This window comes from Cherax quadricarinatus, unplaced genomic scaffold, assembly GCF_038502225.1.
Source record: "Cherax quadricarinatus isolate ZL_2023a unplaced genomic scaffold, ASM3850222v1 Contig646, whole genome shotgun sequence".
Lineage (NCBI taxonomy): Eukaryota > Metazoa > Arthropoda > Malacostraca > Decapoda > Parastacidae > Cherax > Cherax quadricarinatus.
The window spans coordinates 60,776-76,820 of NW_027195672.1; the positions used below are offsets into that span (position 1 = coordinate 60,776).

The following is a 16,045-nucleotide window of genomic DNA, read 5'->3' on the forward strand; positions in this document are numbered from 1 at the left end:
ATATGTGTAAAGTACCTAGGATAACCCAAAAAAGTCACTGACTTGTTTCCATTGCCTTCACTCAGAGCTTCATTTCTTCTAAAAATGGCATTACAGGAGAATGGGAGTGTTCTTCTTTATTTATTCTACGGTATCAATGTAGAGACAACTTGTACACAATGTAACTTGTACACAAACCAGACGTGTACACCTGGTCTGTTTATAAAACTTGCGTTCACCTGGTTTGTTTACATAACTCTGCGTCTGTCCTCCCTCATGTACTCATTCTCTCTCATTTATTTGTTTTATCTTGTTTACTCACCCCTGACCCTACATTAAAACTACAAATATTTTAAGCACTGAGTGAACTGTATATGCATTTTATCGCCCTGGGACACTTAAATATCATAGAATATTGTGTGGGTGGAATGGCCTGGTATGGTAGCCCGGCTGACTACCATACATTCTTACAATAAATACTACTCATAGAGTAAGACTACAAATATTTTAAGGTAAGTAATGAGTGTACTATACAGTGGACCCCCGCATAGCGACCTTAATCCGTGCAAGAGGGCTGGTTGTTATGCGAAATGTTCGGTATGCGAATGAATTTTCCCCATAAGAAATAATGGAAATCAAATTAATCCATGCAAGACACCCAAAAGTATGAAAAAAAAAATTTTACCACATGAAATATACATTTTCCTACACACAAAGAGAAGGATACATGCACAATAGTAGAGTAGTACATGCACAATATATACTGTGCATGTACTACTCTACTAAATGAAGAATAAATGACACTTACCTTTATTGAAGATGCAGCAATGACTGATGAGACACTGTGTCCTGGGAGTGCCTTTTCCTCCTGAGTACTGTAGGTCCTGTTTGGCATTTTCTTCCAGAACATGCCTTATCACACTGTGTATGCCACTACGATTCTTAAATCTCTCAAACCAACCTTTGCTGGCTCTAAATTCACCAATATGAGCACTAGTTCCAGGCATTTTCCCTGTTCACCTGGGTGTTAGTCGACTGGTGTGGGTTGCATCCTGGGAGACAAGATTAAGGACCCCAATGGAAATAAGTTAGACAGTCTTCGATGACACTGACTTTTTTGGGTTATCCTGGGTGGCAAATCCTCTGGGGTTAATTGTTTCTTGGTATTCTCAATAAGCCACACCAACAACGGTGCTACAGCAGCAGCAGCAGCTGACGGTGGTACAGCAGCAACAGACGATGCTACAGCAGCAACAGACGATGCTACAGCAGCAGCAGACGATGCTACAGCAGCAGCAGACGATGCTACAGCAGCAGCTGACGGTGGTGATGCTACAGCAGCAACAGACGATGCTACAGCAGCAACAGACGATGCTACGATGCTACAGCAGCAGCAGACGATGCTACAGATGATGCTACAGCAGCAGACGATGCTACAGCAGCAGCAGACGATGCTACAGCAGCAGCAGACGATGCTACAGCAGCAGCAGACGATGCTACAGCAGCAGCAGACGATGCTACAGCAGCAGCAGACGATGCTACAGCAGCAGCAGACGATGCTACAGCAGCAGCAGACGATGCTACAGCAGCAGCAGACGATGCTACAGCAGCAGCAGACGATGCTACAGCAGCAGCAGACGGTACTACAGCAGCAGCAGCAGCTGACGGTGGTACAGCAGCAGCAGCTGACAGTGCAGCAGCAGCTGACGGTGGTACAGCAGCAGCTGTACCACCAATAGTAGCGATGGTTGATTGGGGTTTATTATACAACCTGGCCAGCTCGGAGACACGCACTCCACTTTCATACTTATCAATGATCTTTTTCTTCATCTCCATAGTAATTCTCACCCTTATTGCTGTAGGGTTGGCACTAGAAGCCTTCTTGGGGCCTTTGGTCACTTATTTTCCAGAAAAAATCACCAAAAACACTGTAATAATACGAAATGTTCCGATTGTATGCTTGGATGTTACCGCTGAGGCTGGCTGGTAAACAATGCCACCGGCGGAACATGTGAGCGTGGCTCAGGCCGCACATTGGACGCATCTCGGACGAAGGGCGGTGAGCGGGTTTTTGGGCGGTATGCGAGGAAAAATTTTTGCGATCAAAGCGCCCGGTATGCGGATTGTACGGTATGCGATGCGTCCGGTATGCGGGGGTCCACTGTATATGTATTTTACTTTTTTGTTGTTTTTAATGCCTAGTTCTATTGCTAATTTAATATATGTAGTGTAAACTTGTTATCTAGTATTTATATGCATTTATAAGTGGAAAAAAGGATGTTCCACTTACGGCGATTTCCGCTTTACGGCGGTAGCCTGGAACCTAACCTGCCATATAAGTGGGGCCCTACTGTGCTTTAGAAGCTTTTTTGTACATAAAAGGTAGTTATTTATATCTCGTGCCTTGTTTTTAAAGGTGTTGATGATGAATGAGACTTCTGTTGGGTTGGTTGGAGCTAGGAATAGTGTATTCGGGTAGGTACCTGCGAGTTAGTCTGATGGACGGGTGTTTGAGCTTGGGATTTTGCTCGCTAGATTCTTATGGTGAAGAAAACATTAAGTCTGTTTGCTGTTTCAGTTCGTGAGAGTAGGGGTTCATCTGATTTTGTTAATTTGAGTGTTTTGTTTTTGGATAACTCTTTAGTTCCTAGAATTTCAGATAGGGTTTTCCAGGTCTTTTTCATATCACCTTTTATGTTATGTAATTTGCTCTCCTAATACAATTTTTTTGACCTTTTTATCAGGCTGGTAAGGATTGACGAGTAATGTTTAGAATAGTCTCTGGTTATTTGGCCCATTCTATACTTTTTTCATATGGGTGCTTTGTGTTAATGGATTTAAGGATGCTGAGTGTTAGCCAGGGACTGTTTAGTCTCTTAGCTGTGATCTGTTTAGTTTTTTGGGGGCAATGCTTGTCATAGAGGTAATGGTTTTTTTTTGGTCATATAGGAGATTTATGTTAAAATTTCCTGTGAGCAGTAAGTGGTCTTTGTTCATGTGCACATCAGTTATAATGTTTCCTAATTTGTCACTAAAATGGTAAATGTTTGACTGTGGTACTCTGTAGATGTTTATGACTGCGAGGGGGGTTTAGCTATTACATATTCTTCATGTTTGTCCCTTTTGCAAGAATTATTGATATATTCCAGTTGATCTGAGTAGTATACAGTGGACCCCCGCATAACGATGGCATCACATAGCGATTAATCCGCATACCGCTTGCTTTAATCGCAAAAATTTTGCCGCGCATACCGATTAAAAACCCGCTCACCGATTTTCGTCCGAGACGCGTCCAATGTGCGCCCTCAGCCAGCCTCACATGTGCCGCCCGTGCCATTGTTTACCAGCCAACCTCCGCGGTAACATCCAAGCATACAATCGGAATATTTCGTATTATTACAGTGTTTTCGGTGCTGTTTCTGGAAAATAAGTGACCATGGGCCCCAAGAAAGCTTCTAGTGCCAACCATACACCAATAAGGGTGAGAATTCCAATAGAAATGAAGAAAGAGATCATTGATAAGTATGAAAGTGGAGTGCGTATCGCCGACCTGGTCAAGTTGTACAAGAAACCCCAATCAACCATCGCTACTATTGTGGGCACCAGAAAGACAATCAAGGAAGCTGTTCTTGCCAAAGGTTTAACTGTGTTTTCGAAACAAAGATCGCAAGTGATGGAAGATGTTGAGAGACTCTTATTGGTGTGGATAAATGAAAAACAGCTAGCAGGAGATAGCGTCTCTCAAGCGATCATATGTGAAAAGGCTAGGAAGTTGCATGAGGATTTAATTAAAAAAATGCCTGCAACTAGTGATGATGTGAGTGAATTTAAGGCCAGCAAAGGTTGGTTTGAGAGATTTAAAAAGCGTAGTGGCATCCATAGTGTGATAAGGCATGGTGAGGCTGCCAGTTCGGACCACAAAGCGGCTGAAAAATATGTGCAGGAATTCAAGGAGTACATAGACAGTGAAGGACTGAAACCTGAACAAGTGTTTAATTGTGATGAAACAGGCCTGTTCTGGAAGAAAATGCCAAGCAGGACCTACATTACTCAGGAGGAAAAGGCACTCCCAGGACATAAGCCTATGAAAGACAGGCTTACTTTGTTGATGTGTGCCAATGCTAGTGGTGATTGCAAAGTTAAGCCTTTATTAGTGTATCACTCTGAAACTCCCAGAGCGTTCAGGCAAAAGAATGTCCTCGAGGATAATTTGTGTGTGCTGTGGAGGGCAAACAGTAAGGCATGGGTCACTAGGGACTTTTTCTATAACTGGTTACACCATGCATTTGCCCCCAATGTGAAAGATTACCTAACTGAAAAGAAATTAGAACTTAAGTGCCTCCTGGTGTTAGACAATGCCCCTGGTCATCCTACAGACGTGGCAGAGCGACTTTATGGGGACATGAGCTTCATTAAGGTGAAGTTTTTGCCTCCTAATACCACTCCTCTCCTGCAGCCCATGGACCAGCAGGTTATTGCAAACTTCAAAAAACTGTACACAAAAGCTCTGTTTGAAAGGTGCTTTGTAGTGACCTCAGAAACTCAACTGACTCTAAGAGAGTTTTGGAGAGAGCACTTTAATATCCTCAATTGTGTAAACCTTATAGGTAAGGCTTGGGAGGGAGTGACTAAGAAGACCTTGAACTCTGCTTGGAAGAAACTGTGGCCAGAATGTGTAGACAAAAGGGATTTTGAAGGGTTTGAGGCTAACCCTGAGAGGATTATGCCACTTGAGGAATCCATTGTGGCATTGGGAAAGTCCTTGGGGTTGGAGGTTAGTGGGGAGGATGTGGAAGAGTTGGTGGAGGAGGACAATGAAGAACTAACCACTGATGAGCTGATAGATCAACTTCAAGAGCAAGAGGCCAGACCTGAGGAAACTGGTTCAGAGGAGGGGAGAGAGAAATTGAAGAAGTTGCCTACTACAAAGATTAAAGAAATCTGTGCAAAGTGGCTTGAAGTGCAAACCTTCATGGATGAAAATCACCCTCACACAGCTATTGCAAGCCGTGTTGGCAACCTGTACACTGACAATGTTGTGAAACACTTTAGGGAAGTCATAAAGGAACGAGAGGTACAGGCCACTATGGACAGATATGTTGTGCGAAAGAAGTCCAGTGACTCTGAAGCTGGTCCTAGTGGCATTAAAAGAAGAAGGGAAGTAACCCCAGAAAAGGACTTGACACCTCAAGTCTTAATGGAAGGGGATTCCCCTTCTAAACACTAACACTCTCTCTCCCCTCCTCCCATCCCATCAATCATCACCAGATCTTCAATAAAAGTAAGTGTCATGTAAGTGTGCATGCCTTTTTCAGTTTGTGCGTATTAAAATTAACATTTCATGTGGTAAAAAAAAATTTTTTCGTACTTTTGGGTGTCTTGCACGGATTAATTTTATTTCCATTATTTCTTATGGGGAAAATTCATTCACATACCGATTATTTTGCATAACAATTACCCCTCTTGCACGGATTAAAATCGTTATGCGGGGGTCCACTGTACAGCTATTCCACCGCCTTGCTGGTCTGTCCTACAGTTGTGTACGGCTGTGTAATCAGGAATGGCATAGACATCTGTAGTACCAGGCTTTAGCCAGGTTTCAGTGTGATTGACTTATTGGTATGCAGGGAATTGAGTAATGCTGTGAGGTCTTCATAATGTTTGCTCAAAGATCTGGCATTGTAATTAACTCCTTCAGGGTTTCGGCCGTACTAGTACAGCTTACATGCCAGGGTCCTTGACGTACTAGTACTCGTAAATTCTAACGCCTTCAAATCTAGTGAGAGAAAGCTGGTAGGCCTACATATGAAAGAATGGGTCTATGTGGTCAGTGTGCGCAGTATAAAAAAATCCTGCAGCACACAGTGCGTAATGAGAAAAAAAAAACTTTGACCGTGTTTTTGGATTAAAACAGTGACTTTGCACTGTATTTTCATATGGTATTTATTGTTGTATTCTAGTTTTCCTGGTCTCATTTTATAGAATGGAAGACATATTACAGAAATTGAGATGATTTTGACTGGTTTTACAATGAAAAGTATCTTGAAATTGAGCTCAAAGTAGCTGAAGGGGGCCGTCGGGCAAAATCTGTAACTCCGTTGTTTACTGTCCGATTTTCTCCAGTTTTGGTACACAATACAAAGTCGTTTCACTCTTTCTTGAAAATATTTATCAAAAATATACCTCAAACAACAACTGAGAAATGACTGATTTACTGAAAATGCCATAGTGTTAAACTTTTATCCTATATGGGACTACGTGAGGTTGTTTGGACACTTGGTGCCGAGAGAACAATGCTTATTCTTATTTTCTGTGACCACTTTTCTTTAAATGAACGTTTCTTTATTTCACAAAAAAAATAAAGTTTGTTAGTTCCTGGAATATTGCAAAAAAATCTGCCCTTTACTCCCACATAACTCCCAAAGTATTTGGAATATTTCCAAAATTTGTTCACAGAAAATTAGAGAAATCATTATTCTACAACTTTTGTGAGTATTATATTCCATTTAATTCAGTAATAAAGCGAGAAAGTTGAACAATTGTTGAATAAGTTACTTCCGAGATATCGGCCGGGAGCGCCGGCCGGCCCTCGTCTCAAAAAAAAAAAAAAAAATTTCGCGAAAATCGCGTTTGTTTGGGTGTATTTCTTAGTAAACTGATGTTCTAGTGCAGTTATCCTCTTCAAAACACCGTTTTCTCTTACTCAGAGACCAAAGAATACGACATGAGACGACATGGAGAGCAGTAACTCAATATTTATCGAAATATTCCCGATAATCTTTCGTCATATTATGGCCTATTTTATTCAGTCTAGAGTATATAACATGTTTGTATGTTATTTAGAGTGTTTATTATATCATATTAGATCAATTCTGATAGAAAAATAAGCTGTAGAGTTGATATATAAGCTGATATAAGCGTAATAATGAGTGATTTCTCCTGGCGCGGCAACCCTTCCGCGCATCTTGATATGATTAATGACTGTTGCTAAATCTAGGGATAAGCTCCGCCTTCAATTTTATGATGCCAAGTAGTCAGTTATTATATTAGAAAGTATAATGCAAGAAAAAGAGATAAAAAACAAGGAAAAATTTCCAAAATATATATGGGCCGTGAGCAGACTCGGTACCAACATCGCCGTCACCATACCTGATATAAATGGCTATAATTTCTTGTAGAAACGTCGTAGAACATTCATTCTGGTACCATTGTGTTGCCAAAGAGTTGAGCTATTTTTCAGTATATATAACTCAATTTCCATATTTTTTTTATTTTTCGGTGAGCGCGCGCGGAAAATTGCCCTACAGCCCCCGAATTATTGATATATTCCAGTTGATCTGAGTAGTATATAGCTATTCCACCGCCTTGCTGGTCTGTCCTACAGTTGTGTACGGCTGTGTAATCAGGAATGGCATAGACATCTGTAGTACCAGGCTTTAGCCAGGTTTCAGTGTGATTGACTTATTGGTATGCAGGGAATTGAGTAATGCTGTGAGGTCTTCATAATGTTTGCTCAAAGATCTGGCATTGTAATTAACTCCTTCAGGGTTTCGGCCGTACTAGTACAGCTTACATGCCAGGGTCCTTGACGTACTAGTACTCGTAAATTCTAACGCCTTCAAATCTAGTGAGAGAAAGCTGGTAGGCCTACATATGAAAGAATGGGTCTTATGTGGTCAGTGTGCGCAGTATAAAAAAATCCTGCAGCACACAGTGCGTAATGAGAAAAAAAAAAACTTTGACCGTGTTTTTGGATTAAAACTTTGCACTGTATTTTCATATGGTATTTATTGTTGTATTCTAGTTTTCCTGGTCTCATTTTATAGAATGGAAGACATATTACAGAAATTGAGATGATTTTGACTGGTTTTACAATGAAAAGTATCTTGAAATTGAGCTCAAAGTAGCTGAAATGTTCGATTTTTACCAAAGTTCAAAAGTAAACAAATCATGCAAAGCGTCCAATACACGTCAACTGGTGAGTCTAATATTGTTTCACAAGTGCGCCAATATTATTTATATCATTTCTACACTAATGCAGTAGTCTGCATAATAGTAAATCTTCTATTTTTTGTGAGAATAAAAATTCAAAATGGAAAGCAAAAGAATGTAAGAGGGGCGTGGGGACGTGACTAATGAACAGAGGAAATGTTATTTTAGTGCCAGGAATGTTTTTCTTGTTTATTCTGGACCCTATTTGGAAATAGGCATCTTTTGAAATTTGTGTGGAATTGGCAAAATTGCTAAATTCTGACCACTGTATTGGATAGTTGAAATCGATAAATGGGTGGCTTCTTGTACTCATTCGATAGGTATGATTTTTGTCAAATAGTAAACTGGAATTGGCTGAAAATAGGGCTCAAAGTGGGCAAAATCACCGATGCGTAAACATCGTCGAGACCCCCCCCACACTTCATCTCCAGTCCCTTACACTCTTCCCTCCCCCTCTACTTTGGTACAGTCCATTACTGTCCCAATCTTTACTCACCCTCCTCCTTCTATCTCCAATATGGTTTCCCATACATCTTTGAATTCAGAAACACTTGAAGCCATTTCAGAATATATTGCAGAGACTAAACCTTCAATGGACACTGATTCACTTCCTGTTCCTTCTCTTCCCTCTCCTCCATCTTCACAACCCCATCCTTCGCTGCTTGAACGTCTTCCAGTGCCACCACACGTTGACTTTTCTAACCCCTCTAGTCCGTAGGTGCCTTTACCTACAGATTCCTGGTATTTTCTTCATCGCCAATCATGGCCTATTTACAGTGGAATATCCGCGGCCTCAGGGGTAATCGGGGTGAGCTTCAGATGTTGCTTTCCAGGTTTTCCCCTGTTGGTGCTTGCTTACAAGAACCAAAATTACACTCGGCTGTTTTCCAACCTATCTCAGGCTATAATTTATTGTATTCTTCGGATCCTTTCTCAGATGGGACCTTTAATGAAGTGCCCTTCTTCTACGCAATGATATTCCGTACTGTCAACTATTTGTCCATACCTCGCTGCATTACACTGCAGCCCGTATCCACTTGAATAAGTGGTTTACAATATGTTCTTTATATTTCTCTCCTTCTCGAGCATTTTCTATCCCAGACTTTGCCTTTCTTGTTTCATCCTTACCACCACCACTTCTGTTACTTGGTGATTTTAATGCCCACCATTTCCTCTGGGGGGGGGTCTCATTGTTACTTACGTGGCATCCAGTTGGAGGCTTTTCTCGCCTCTCACCTCCTCCATGTTTTAAATACGGGTACTCCCACCCATTTTGATCCTCGTACTCATACTCTCTCTTGCATCGATCTATCAGTCTGCTCTTCCTCCACTGCACTAGACTTCACCTGGTCTGTTCTACCGGACTTACATGACAGCGATCATTTTCCAATCATTCTTACTTCTCCTTCCTATTCACCACCTTTCCGTAGCCCTCGCTGGCAATTTGATCGGGCAAATTGGGATCTTTACTCACACCTCACTGCTTTTAGTGAGGTTCCTTCTTCATCCTCCATTGATGAGCTCCTACACCTCTTCTCGACGTCAGTTTATACCGCAGCTTCTCATTCTATACCCCAAACCTCAGGCAGGCATTCTCAGAAGTGCGTGCCTTGGTGGTCTCCTGCTTGTGCTCATGCAGTACGTTTGAAACGCGCTGCATGGGGCAGGTACCGGTACAATAGAAACGCTGAGAGACTTCTTGATTTTAAGCAGAAGCGTGCGATCGCTCGCCGTGTCATCCGTGAAGCTAAACGCACTTGTTGGCGAGACTATGTTTCCACCATCACCTCTGCTTCTTCTATGAGTGCAGTCTGGAAAAAAGTGAGGAAATTGAGTGGTAAATACTCTCCTGACCCGGCTCCTGTTCTACGGGTCGCTGGTGTTGATGTAGCAAACCCTCTCGACGTTGCCATTGAACTTGGCACACATCTGGTCCGTATTTCTCGGAGGCTCCATCTATGCCCCTCGTTTCTTTCCTCAAAGTCTGCCAGAGAGTTAGTACCCTTGGACTTTTCTTCTCTCAGAGAAGAACAGTATAATGTGCCTTTTACACTTCAAGAACTAGAGGCAACGCTCTCAGCTTGCCGATCATCGACAGCTAGGCCTGACGACATTCATATTCGTATGTTACAACATTTACATCGGTCAGCCCTTGTAGTCCTCTTACACCTCTTCAATCTTATTTGGGCACAAGGAGTTCTTCCCCAGCTGTGGAAATCCGCCATTGTTCTCCCTTTCCGCAAACCGGGTACTACAGGACATGATGCCTCCCACTATCGTCCCATCTCTCTTACTAGTGCAGTTTGCAAAGTGATGGAACGTCTCGTAAATCGACGTTTAATGTGGTATTTAGAGACACACAACAGTCTCTCCACTAGTCAATATGGCTTTCGTAAGGGTCGTTCTACCATAGACCCCTTACTACGCTTGGATACGTATGTTCATAATGCCTTTGCGAATAATCACTCAGTTATTGCCATATTTTTTGACCTTGAGAAGGCATATGACACAACTTCGAGGTATAATATTTTGGCCCAGGCCCATTCCTTAGGCCTCCGAGGCAATCTACCATCCTTCCTTAAGAACTTTTTAACTGACAGACATTTCCGTGTTCGAGTCAATAATGTTCTTTCCCCGGACTTCGTCCAAGCTGAAGGTGTCCCTCAGGGATGTGTTCTAAGCACAACACTTTTTCTCCTTGCTATAAATGATTTGGCCTCTGTTCTTCCACCCAATATTTGGTCATCACTCTATGTTGATGACTTCGCTATTGCTTGTGCAGGCGCTGACTGTCATCTTATTGCAGTTTCTCTCCAGCATGCGGTCGACCGTGTTTCCACTTGGGCCACCACGCATGGGTTTAAATTTTCAAGTACCAAAACTCACCAAATTACTTTCACTAGACGCTCTGTCATCTCTGATCATCCTTTGTATCTCTGTGGCTCCCGTATCCCCGAACGTAATACAGTCAGGTTTCTAGGCCTTCTATTTGACCGTAGGTTATCCTGGAAACCTCACATTACCTCTCTGAAGGCAACTTGTCACAGCCGGCTAAACCTTCTTAAAACCCTTGCTCATCTTTCCTGGGGAGCTGATCGTCGAACTCTGCTATGCCTACATTCAGCCCTCATTTTATCGAAACTCGATTATGGTGACCAGATTTATTCCGCGGCCTCTCCTGCTACTCTCTCTAGCCTTAACTCTATCCATCACCAACTATTACGTTTGTGCCTTGGTGCTTTTCGCTCTTCCCCTGTTGAGAGCCTCTATGCAGAAGCAAATGTTCCATCCTTGTCTGATCGCCGTGATGCCCATTGCCTTCGCTACTATGTACGCTCTCACGATCTCCACAATCCTTCCATTTATAGAATGGTCACCGATATTAGTAGACATTCTTTATTTGTTCGCCGCCCTTGTTTGCTCCGTCCCTTTTCTCTTCGCCTACATTCACTCTTGTCTTCCCTTCAGTTACCACCTTTATATGTTCATGTAGCATCTCACTTTTCCCTACCCCCCTGGGAAGTTCCAGCTGTTTGGGTCTGTTCTTTCTCACTCCCTTGCTTGAAAGCTCAACTGCCTACGGTGGCTTCCCGCTTTCTTTTTCTTGATCACTTCCACTCCCATTCTCATGCCACCGCTGTGTACACAGATGGCTCTAAGTCTTCAGACGGCATCGGATTCGCAGCAGTGTTTCCGGACAGCATCGTGCGGGGGCATTTACTATCTTCGGCTAGCATTTTTACTGCTGAACTGTATGCCATTCTTGCAGCACTTATTCGTATCGCATCTATGCCTGTGTCATCATTTGTGGTAGTCTCAGACTCCCTTAGTGCTCTACAGGCTATACGAAAATTTGATACATCTCGCCCCCTAGTTCTCCGTATCCAACTTTGGCTACGCCGTATCTCTACGAAGCATAAAGATATTATTTTTTGTTGGATCCCTGGTCATGTCGACGTACAGGGCAATGAACAGGCAGACACTGCTGCGCGGTCAGCAGTACATGACCTACCAATTTCCTATAGAGGTGTTCCATTTCTGGACTATTTTGCTGCAATAGCTACCCACCTTCACACCCGTTGGCAACAACGTTGGTCAACTCTGCTTGGTAACAATCTTCACTCTATTAAACCGAGCATAGGTTACTGGCCGTCTTCTTGTCATCAGTGCCGTGGTTGGGAGACCACTCTCTCCTGTCTTCGCATTGGCCACACTCGTCTTACTCACGGGTATCTCATGGAGAGGCACCCTGTACCTCTCTGTGAGCAGTGTCAAGTTCCAGTATCGATTAGCCACATTCTGTTAGACTGCCCTCTTTATCAACGAGCACGCAGAATTTACTGCCAACGCCGTCTTCGTTCTACTACTCTCTCTTTACCTTCCCTTCTTGCTGATGGACCCTCCTTTAATCCTGACTCTCTCATTGACTTCTTGACAACGACTGATTTACTCCACAAACTCTGATGATACCTTACGCACTCCCCTCAGCCCTTTCTAGCTCAGTCTCTTGCTGCCCTTTACCCTTTCACCATCCACTGCTCCGCTGTTATCCGTAACCTATTACTCATCCACCTCCCTTTTGCCACCTGATGCCCTCGCTTCCTTCCTGCTCTGCAGAGCTGTATAGCCCTTGTGGCTTAGCGCTTCTTTTTGATTATAATAATAATATGATCGGGAAAAGATTCTCTATCTTTTTATAAGAAAAATAAATTTTTTTTTTTGAAATCTGGGGAACCCTGAGAACAAGTCTCTTGAGAGTGCCTGTGGCCCCTGAAAGGGTTAAAGATAGTTATGTTTTTGTTGGCTCTGAGTAATGTCTTTGTTTGGTCTGCTGTATAACAATTACAGTTGCTGTTTGATGTAAGTCATTTAATAAATGGTTAATATCAGGATAACTTATATTTTCCATGATCTATGCAAGAGGGGCCAATAGTGTTGTAGTTAGTGTAAGAGAAAGGAACACCACACTTTGGCCGAGCTGAAGCCAAGATTCAGCAGGGAAGTAGGATGCCACCACCTCCCTCTCTAAATATTACTGCTATGTTGACAATACAAAAATATAACAAAAAAGCAGGATCTTGCAAGAGATTTGCCCATACATCTTCTCTCATTTTATTAGCCAAATAAACATTACTTTGCCATCCCTAGGAATATGTTGGTTAATCTCTACAAAATGCAACTTATTTTGTGAGGGTGTCAAGGTAAATCCTCATTAAACATGTTTACTGTACCTCAACTATAACTTTCTTGTTTAAACATGTATTCACTCCTTCATTATCAATCACCAACATTTCCAACAATTTTAGAAATACAGCTAGAGTAGGTACATCACTGTTAAAGGCACGATAATGTGTAGAGTGCAATTACGATAATTCATGATACTGGGTTGCAGTACTAGCCTTTGGGACATTAATACAATATTATTCGTGTACTGAACTTTTCTTTATTCTTGATAATGCTGCACTGAATATTATCTTCATTTTATACAGTCGTTTTATATACTGTGCATATATTAAGCACTGATAAATTATATCTGGGACAAAATTAGGCAGGAATATTGCTGTTTAGTGGACATGACTGATTTAGCAAGAACAGTGGGAGGATGGGAAGAAAAGGCACTGCTCATGGCTTGGCAAGTGGGAGAGAGAAGGGGGGGGGGGGTCACTGCCAGGTTACTACCAGTGTCCCAGCAGCTGGGGAAGGCACTGCTCATGGTTTGGAGAGCAGATAAAATATAAGAAGGGAACTATCCAAATTTCACACTTTACTTAATTTTTAAATTTGTCGCACAATATCAATCCTCTCCCCAAGCTATATATTTTTCATTACAATTTCTTAATAACACTAAGACAATCTAATGCAATCCAACTTCACTCATACTCATGGTTTACTATATAGCATTTCATTATAAAATATTGTTTTAATTTATACATTACTTTCTAAACTTGTAATTAAATTAAAGTGCTAAATATTATTTTGCTAGATCTAAAACTTGAATAAATAAGAGAACATAAATTAAGCTTAACTTATAACATAATTATTATAACCATTATATTTATGGGGATGCACTAAACCCAATAGAGACATACAGCACTAGTTTAAAATACAAGGTGCACTAACACTGCAGTCTTGAGCACTGTAACATGAAAACTTTACCAAGGGTGAGATTGCATCCATGCAACTGTTTGTCCAGATGCTGGGCTGACTCAACAGTTTTTTACCTAACTGACCAAGTACTGAATATATTATTAACAGTACCACACCAATGGCTGATGTTCTACCTCATAATTATGTTATGGTAACATTAATCCAAAAATGTCAATATTAATTTAATCAAACAATAACAACTAGATATTTCTTCCCTCTTGAAAGATGCATTGTACTTATAAAATATTAACTCAGAACAGTGGAATATACTCCTATAATCAGTACTGGTAGTATGATGGGCTCTTGAAACCCAAATTCACCGATTAATTTCTTCCAAAATTAAATCCTGTTTTTTTATTATTTCCAACTGCACATTTGCTATGCTTTGAAGTTCCTTTCCTATTTTCTGCAGTGCTTTAAGCTTAATTCTCTCTCTCCTCTCCTTTCGTTTTCTATATTCTTCCTCTTTTGCTTCTTTATATTTCACTTCCTGAAAGTATTGCTCTATCATATGTTGTCGTTTTTTTCCTCTTTCAGCCAGGCAATCAAGATTGACCAAGACAGAATCAGAGTTTTTTCTTTTAATTTCATGTGATGTATTGGTGGAAGATGCAGACTGAAGCAGAGCTGGTGAGAAGGCCAAGGGAGGAGTAGATGACAGCTCTGGGGATGATGAGGTTTTGAGAATGACAGTTGGCACTGAAGGGGAATGGTTGCTGACCTTAGGTGTTTGGAGTCTTATAGTTGGTGTTGAAAGACCAGAAGATACTGGTGATATGTATGTTGGCCCTAAGAGATCATCCAAAGGCTGTGAAAAAGGAAACACATGTATGCCAGTATATTATTCATATGTATACTCAGTACTTCATACACATAAATTTGTTGATGGTGATTCAATACTGCATTTCAATTTTGATAACAGCATCTCAATTTCAAGATACGACACCTTTAGGGATGAAGATATCTCTGAATATATATTGAAATATGAGATGAAAGTGTGGGCTGCCATCCAATTTCCCCCCCTTTCCACTGTGTATATATAAAGACACGATTGCAAACAAACCATTCCACGGGTGGGGTTTGATCCCGCGGTCAGAGAGTCTCAAAACTCCAGACCATCGTGTTAGCCACTGGACCAGCTAGCCACTAGTTGGACGAATCTTATTGTGGCTAGCTGGTCCAGTGGCTAACACGATGGTCTGGAGTTTTGAGACTCTCTGACCATGGGATCAAACCCCACCCGTGGTATGGTGTGTATATATAAAATTATGCTTCATGCTGAAGTTGCAAATAAGGTTAATACTGTATGTATATATAATGCAATATATAGATTTATGTATGTACAGTATATGTACTTAAAATAAAATAAAAATAAAGTATAAATCAACATACCTGAAAATAGTCCCAAATTCTCCTTCCAAGTCCAATGCCACCAATTTTATGTCGATCTTTAATTCTCTTATAGGTTGTAACAAGACTGTTCCACTTACTGCGGATCTTTTCAATAGAAAAGGTATAGGAATAATACCTCAATTCCTCCTGTATCTCCATATACACCAGATTTCTTTCTTGCCTTGAAGAACAAAACTGATCGTATCGGTCCCGAATACATTCTATGAGCAGCAGAGTAGCATTATGATTAAAATCATCCTCTGTAAGTAAATAATAAATACAAATAATTTAGAAGATACAACAATAGAACAAGGAAGCATTTACATATACAGCCTTTCCTCACTTAACGACGGAGTTCCATTCCTAACACCATGTCGGTAAAAGAATTTGTCACTGAGTAAGGAGCATACTATAATAGTAATGGGTTTGTGTCAACCGTCTTTGATATTGTTTTAAAGTGACCTTTGCACCATTTATAACATTTTTAGTATATTTTTAAATGTTTATACAGTAGTGTACTGTACGTATATTGTAA

At 41.3% G+C, this 16,045-nt stretch overlaps 2 protein-coding genes across 2 annotated transcripts in view; one reads left to right on the plus strand and one right to left on the minus strand.

Annotated features, from left to right (window-relative positions):
* Positions 1-5,286, plus strand: part of LOC138851445 (tigger transposable element-derived protein 1-like) — a 49,593-nt gene extending 44,307 nt beyond the window's left edge. Inside the window, exon 2 of the mRNA XM_070080582.1 lies at positions 4,754-5,286. Within this exon, the coding sequence (XP_069936683.1) occupies positions 4,754-5,206 (453 nt within the window). The 3' untranslated portion in view covers positions 5,207-5,286. The remainder of the gene's footprint in view (positions 1-4,753) is intronic.
* An 8,105-nt stretch (positions 5,287-13,391) lies between these two features.
* The window catches only part of LOC128686635 (uncharacterized), a 29,699-nt gene continuing 27,045 nt past the window's right edge, over positions 13,392-16,045 (minus strand). Inside the window, exons 3-4 of the mRNA XM_053773621.2 lie at positions 15,511-15,770; positions 13,392-14,926 (exon numbers count right to left, since the gene is read on the minus strand). Coding sequence (XP_053629596.1) covers positions 14,435-14,926; positions 15,511-15,770 — 752 coding nt within the window. The 3' untranslated portion in view covers positions 13,392-14,434. The remainder of the gene's footprint in view (positions 14,927-15,510; positions 15,771-16,045) is intronic.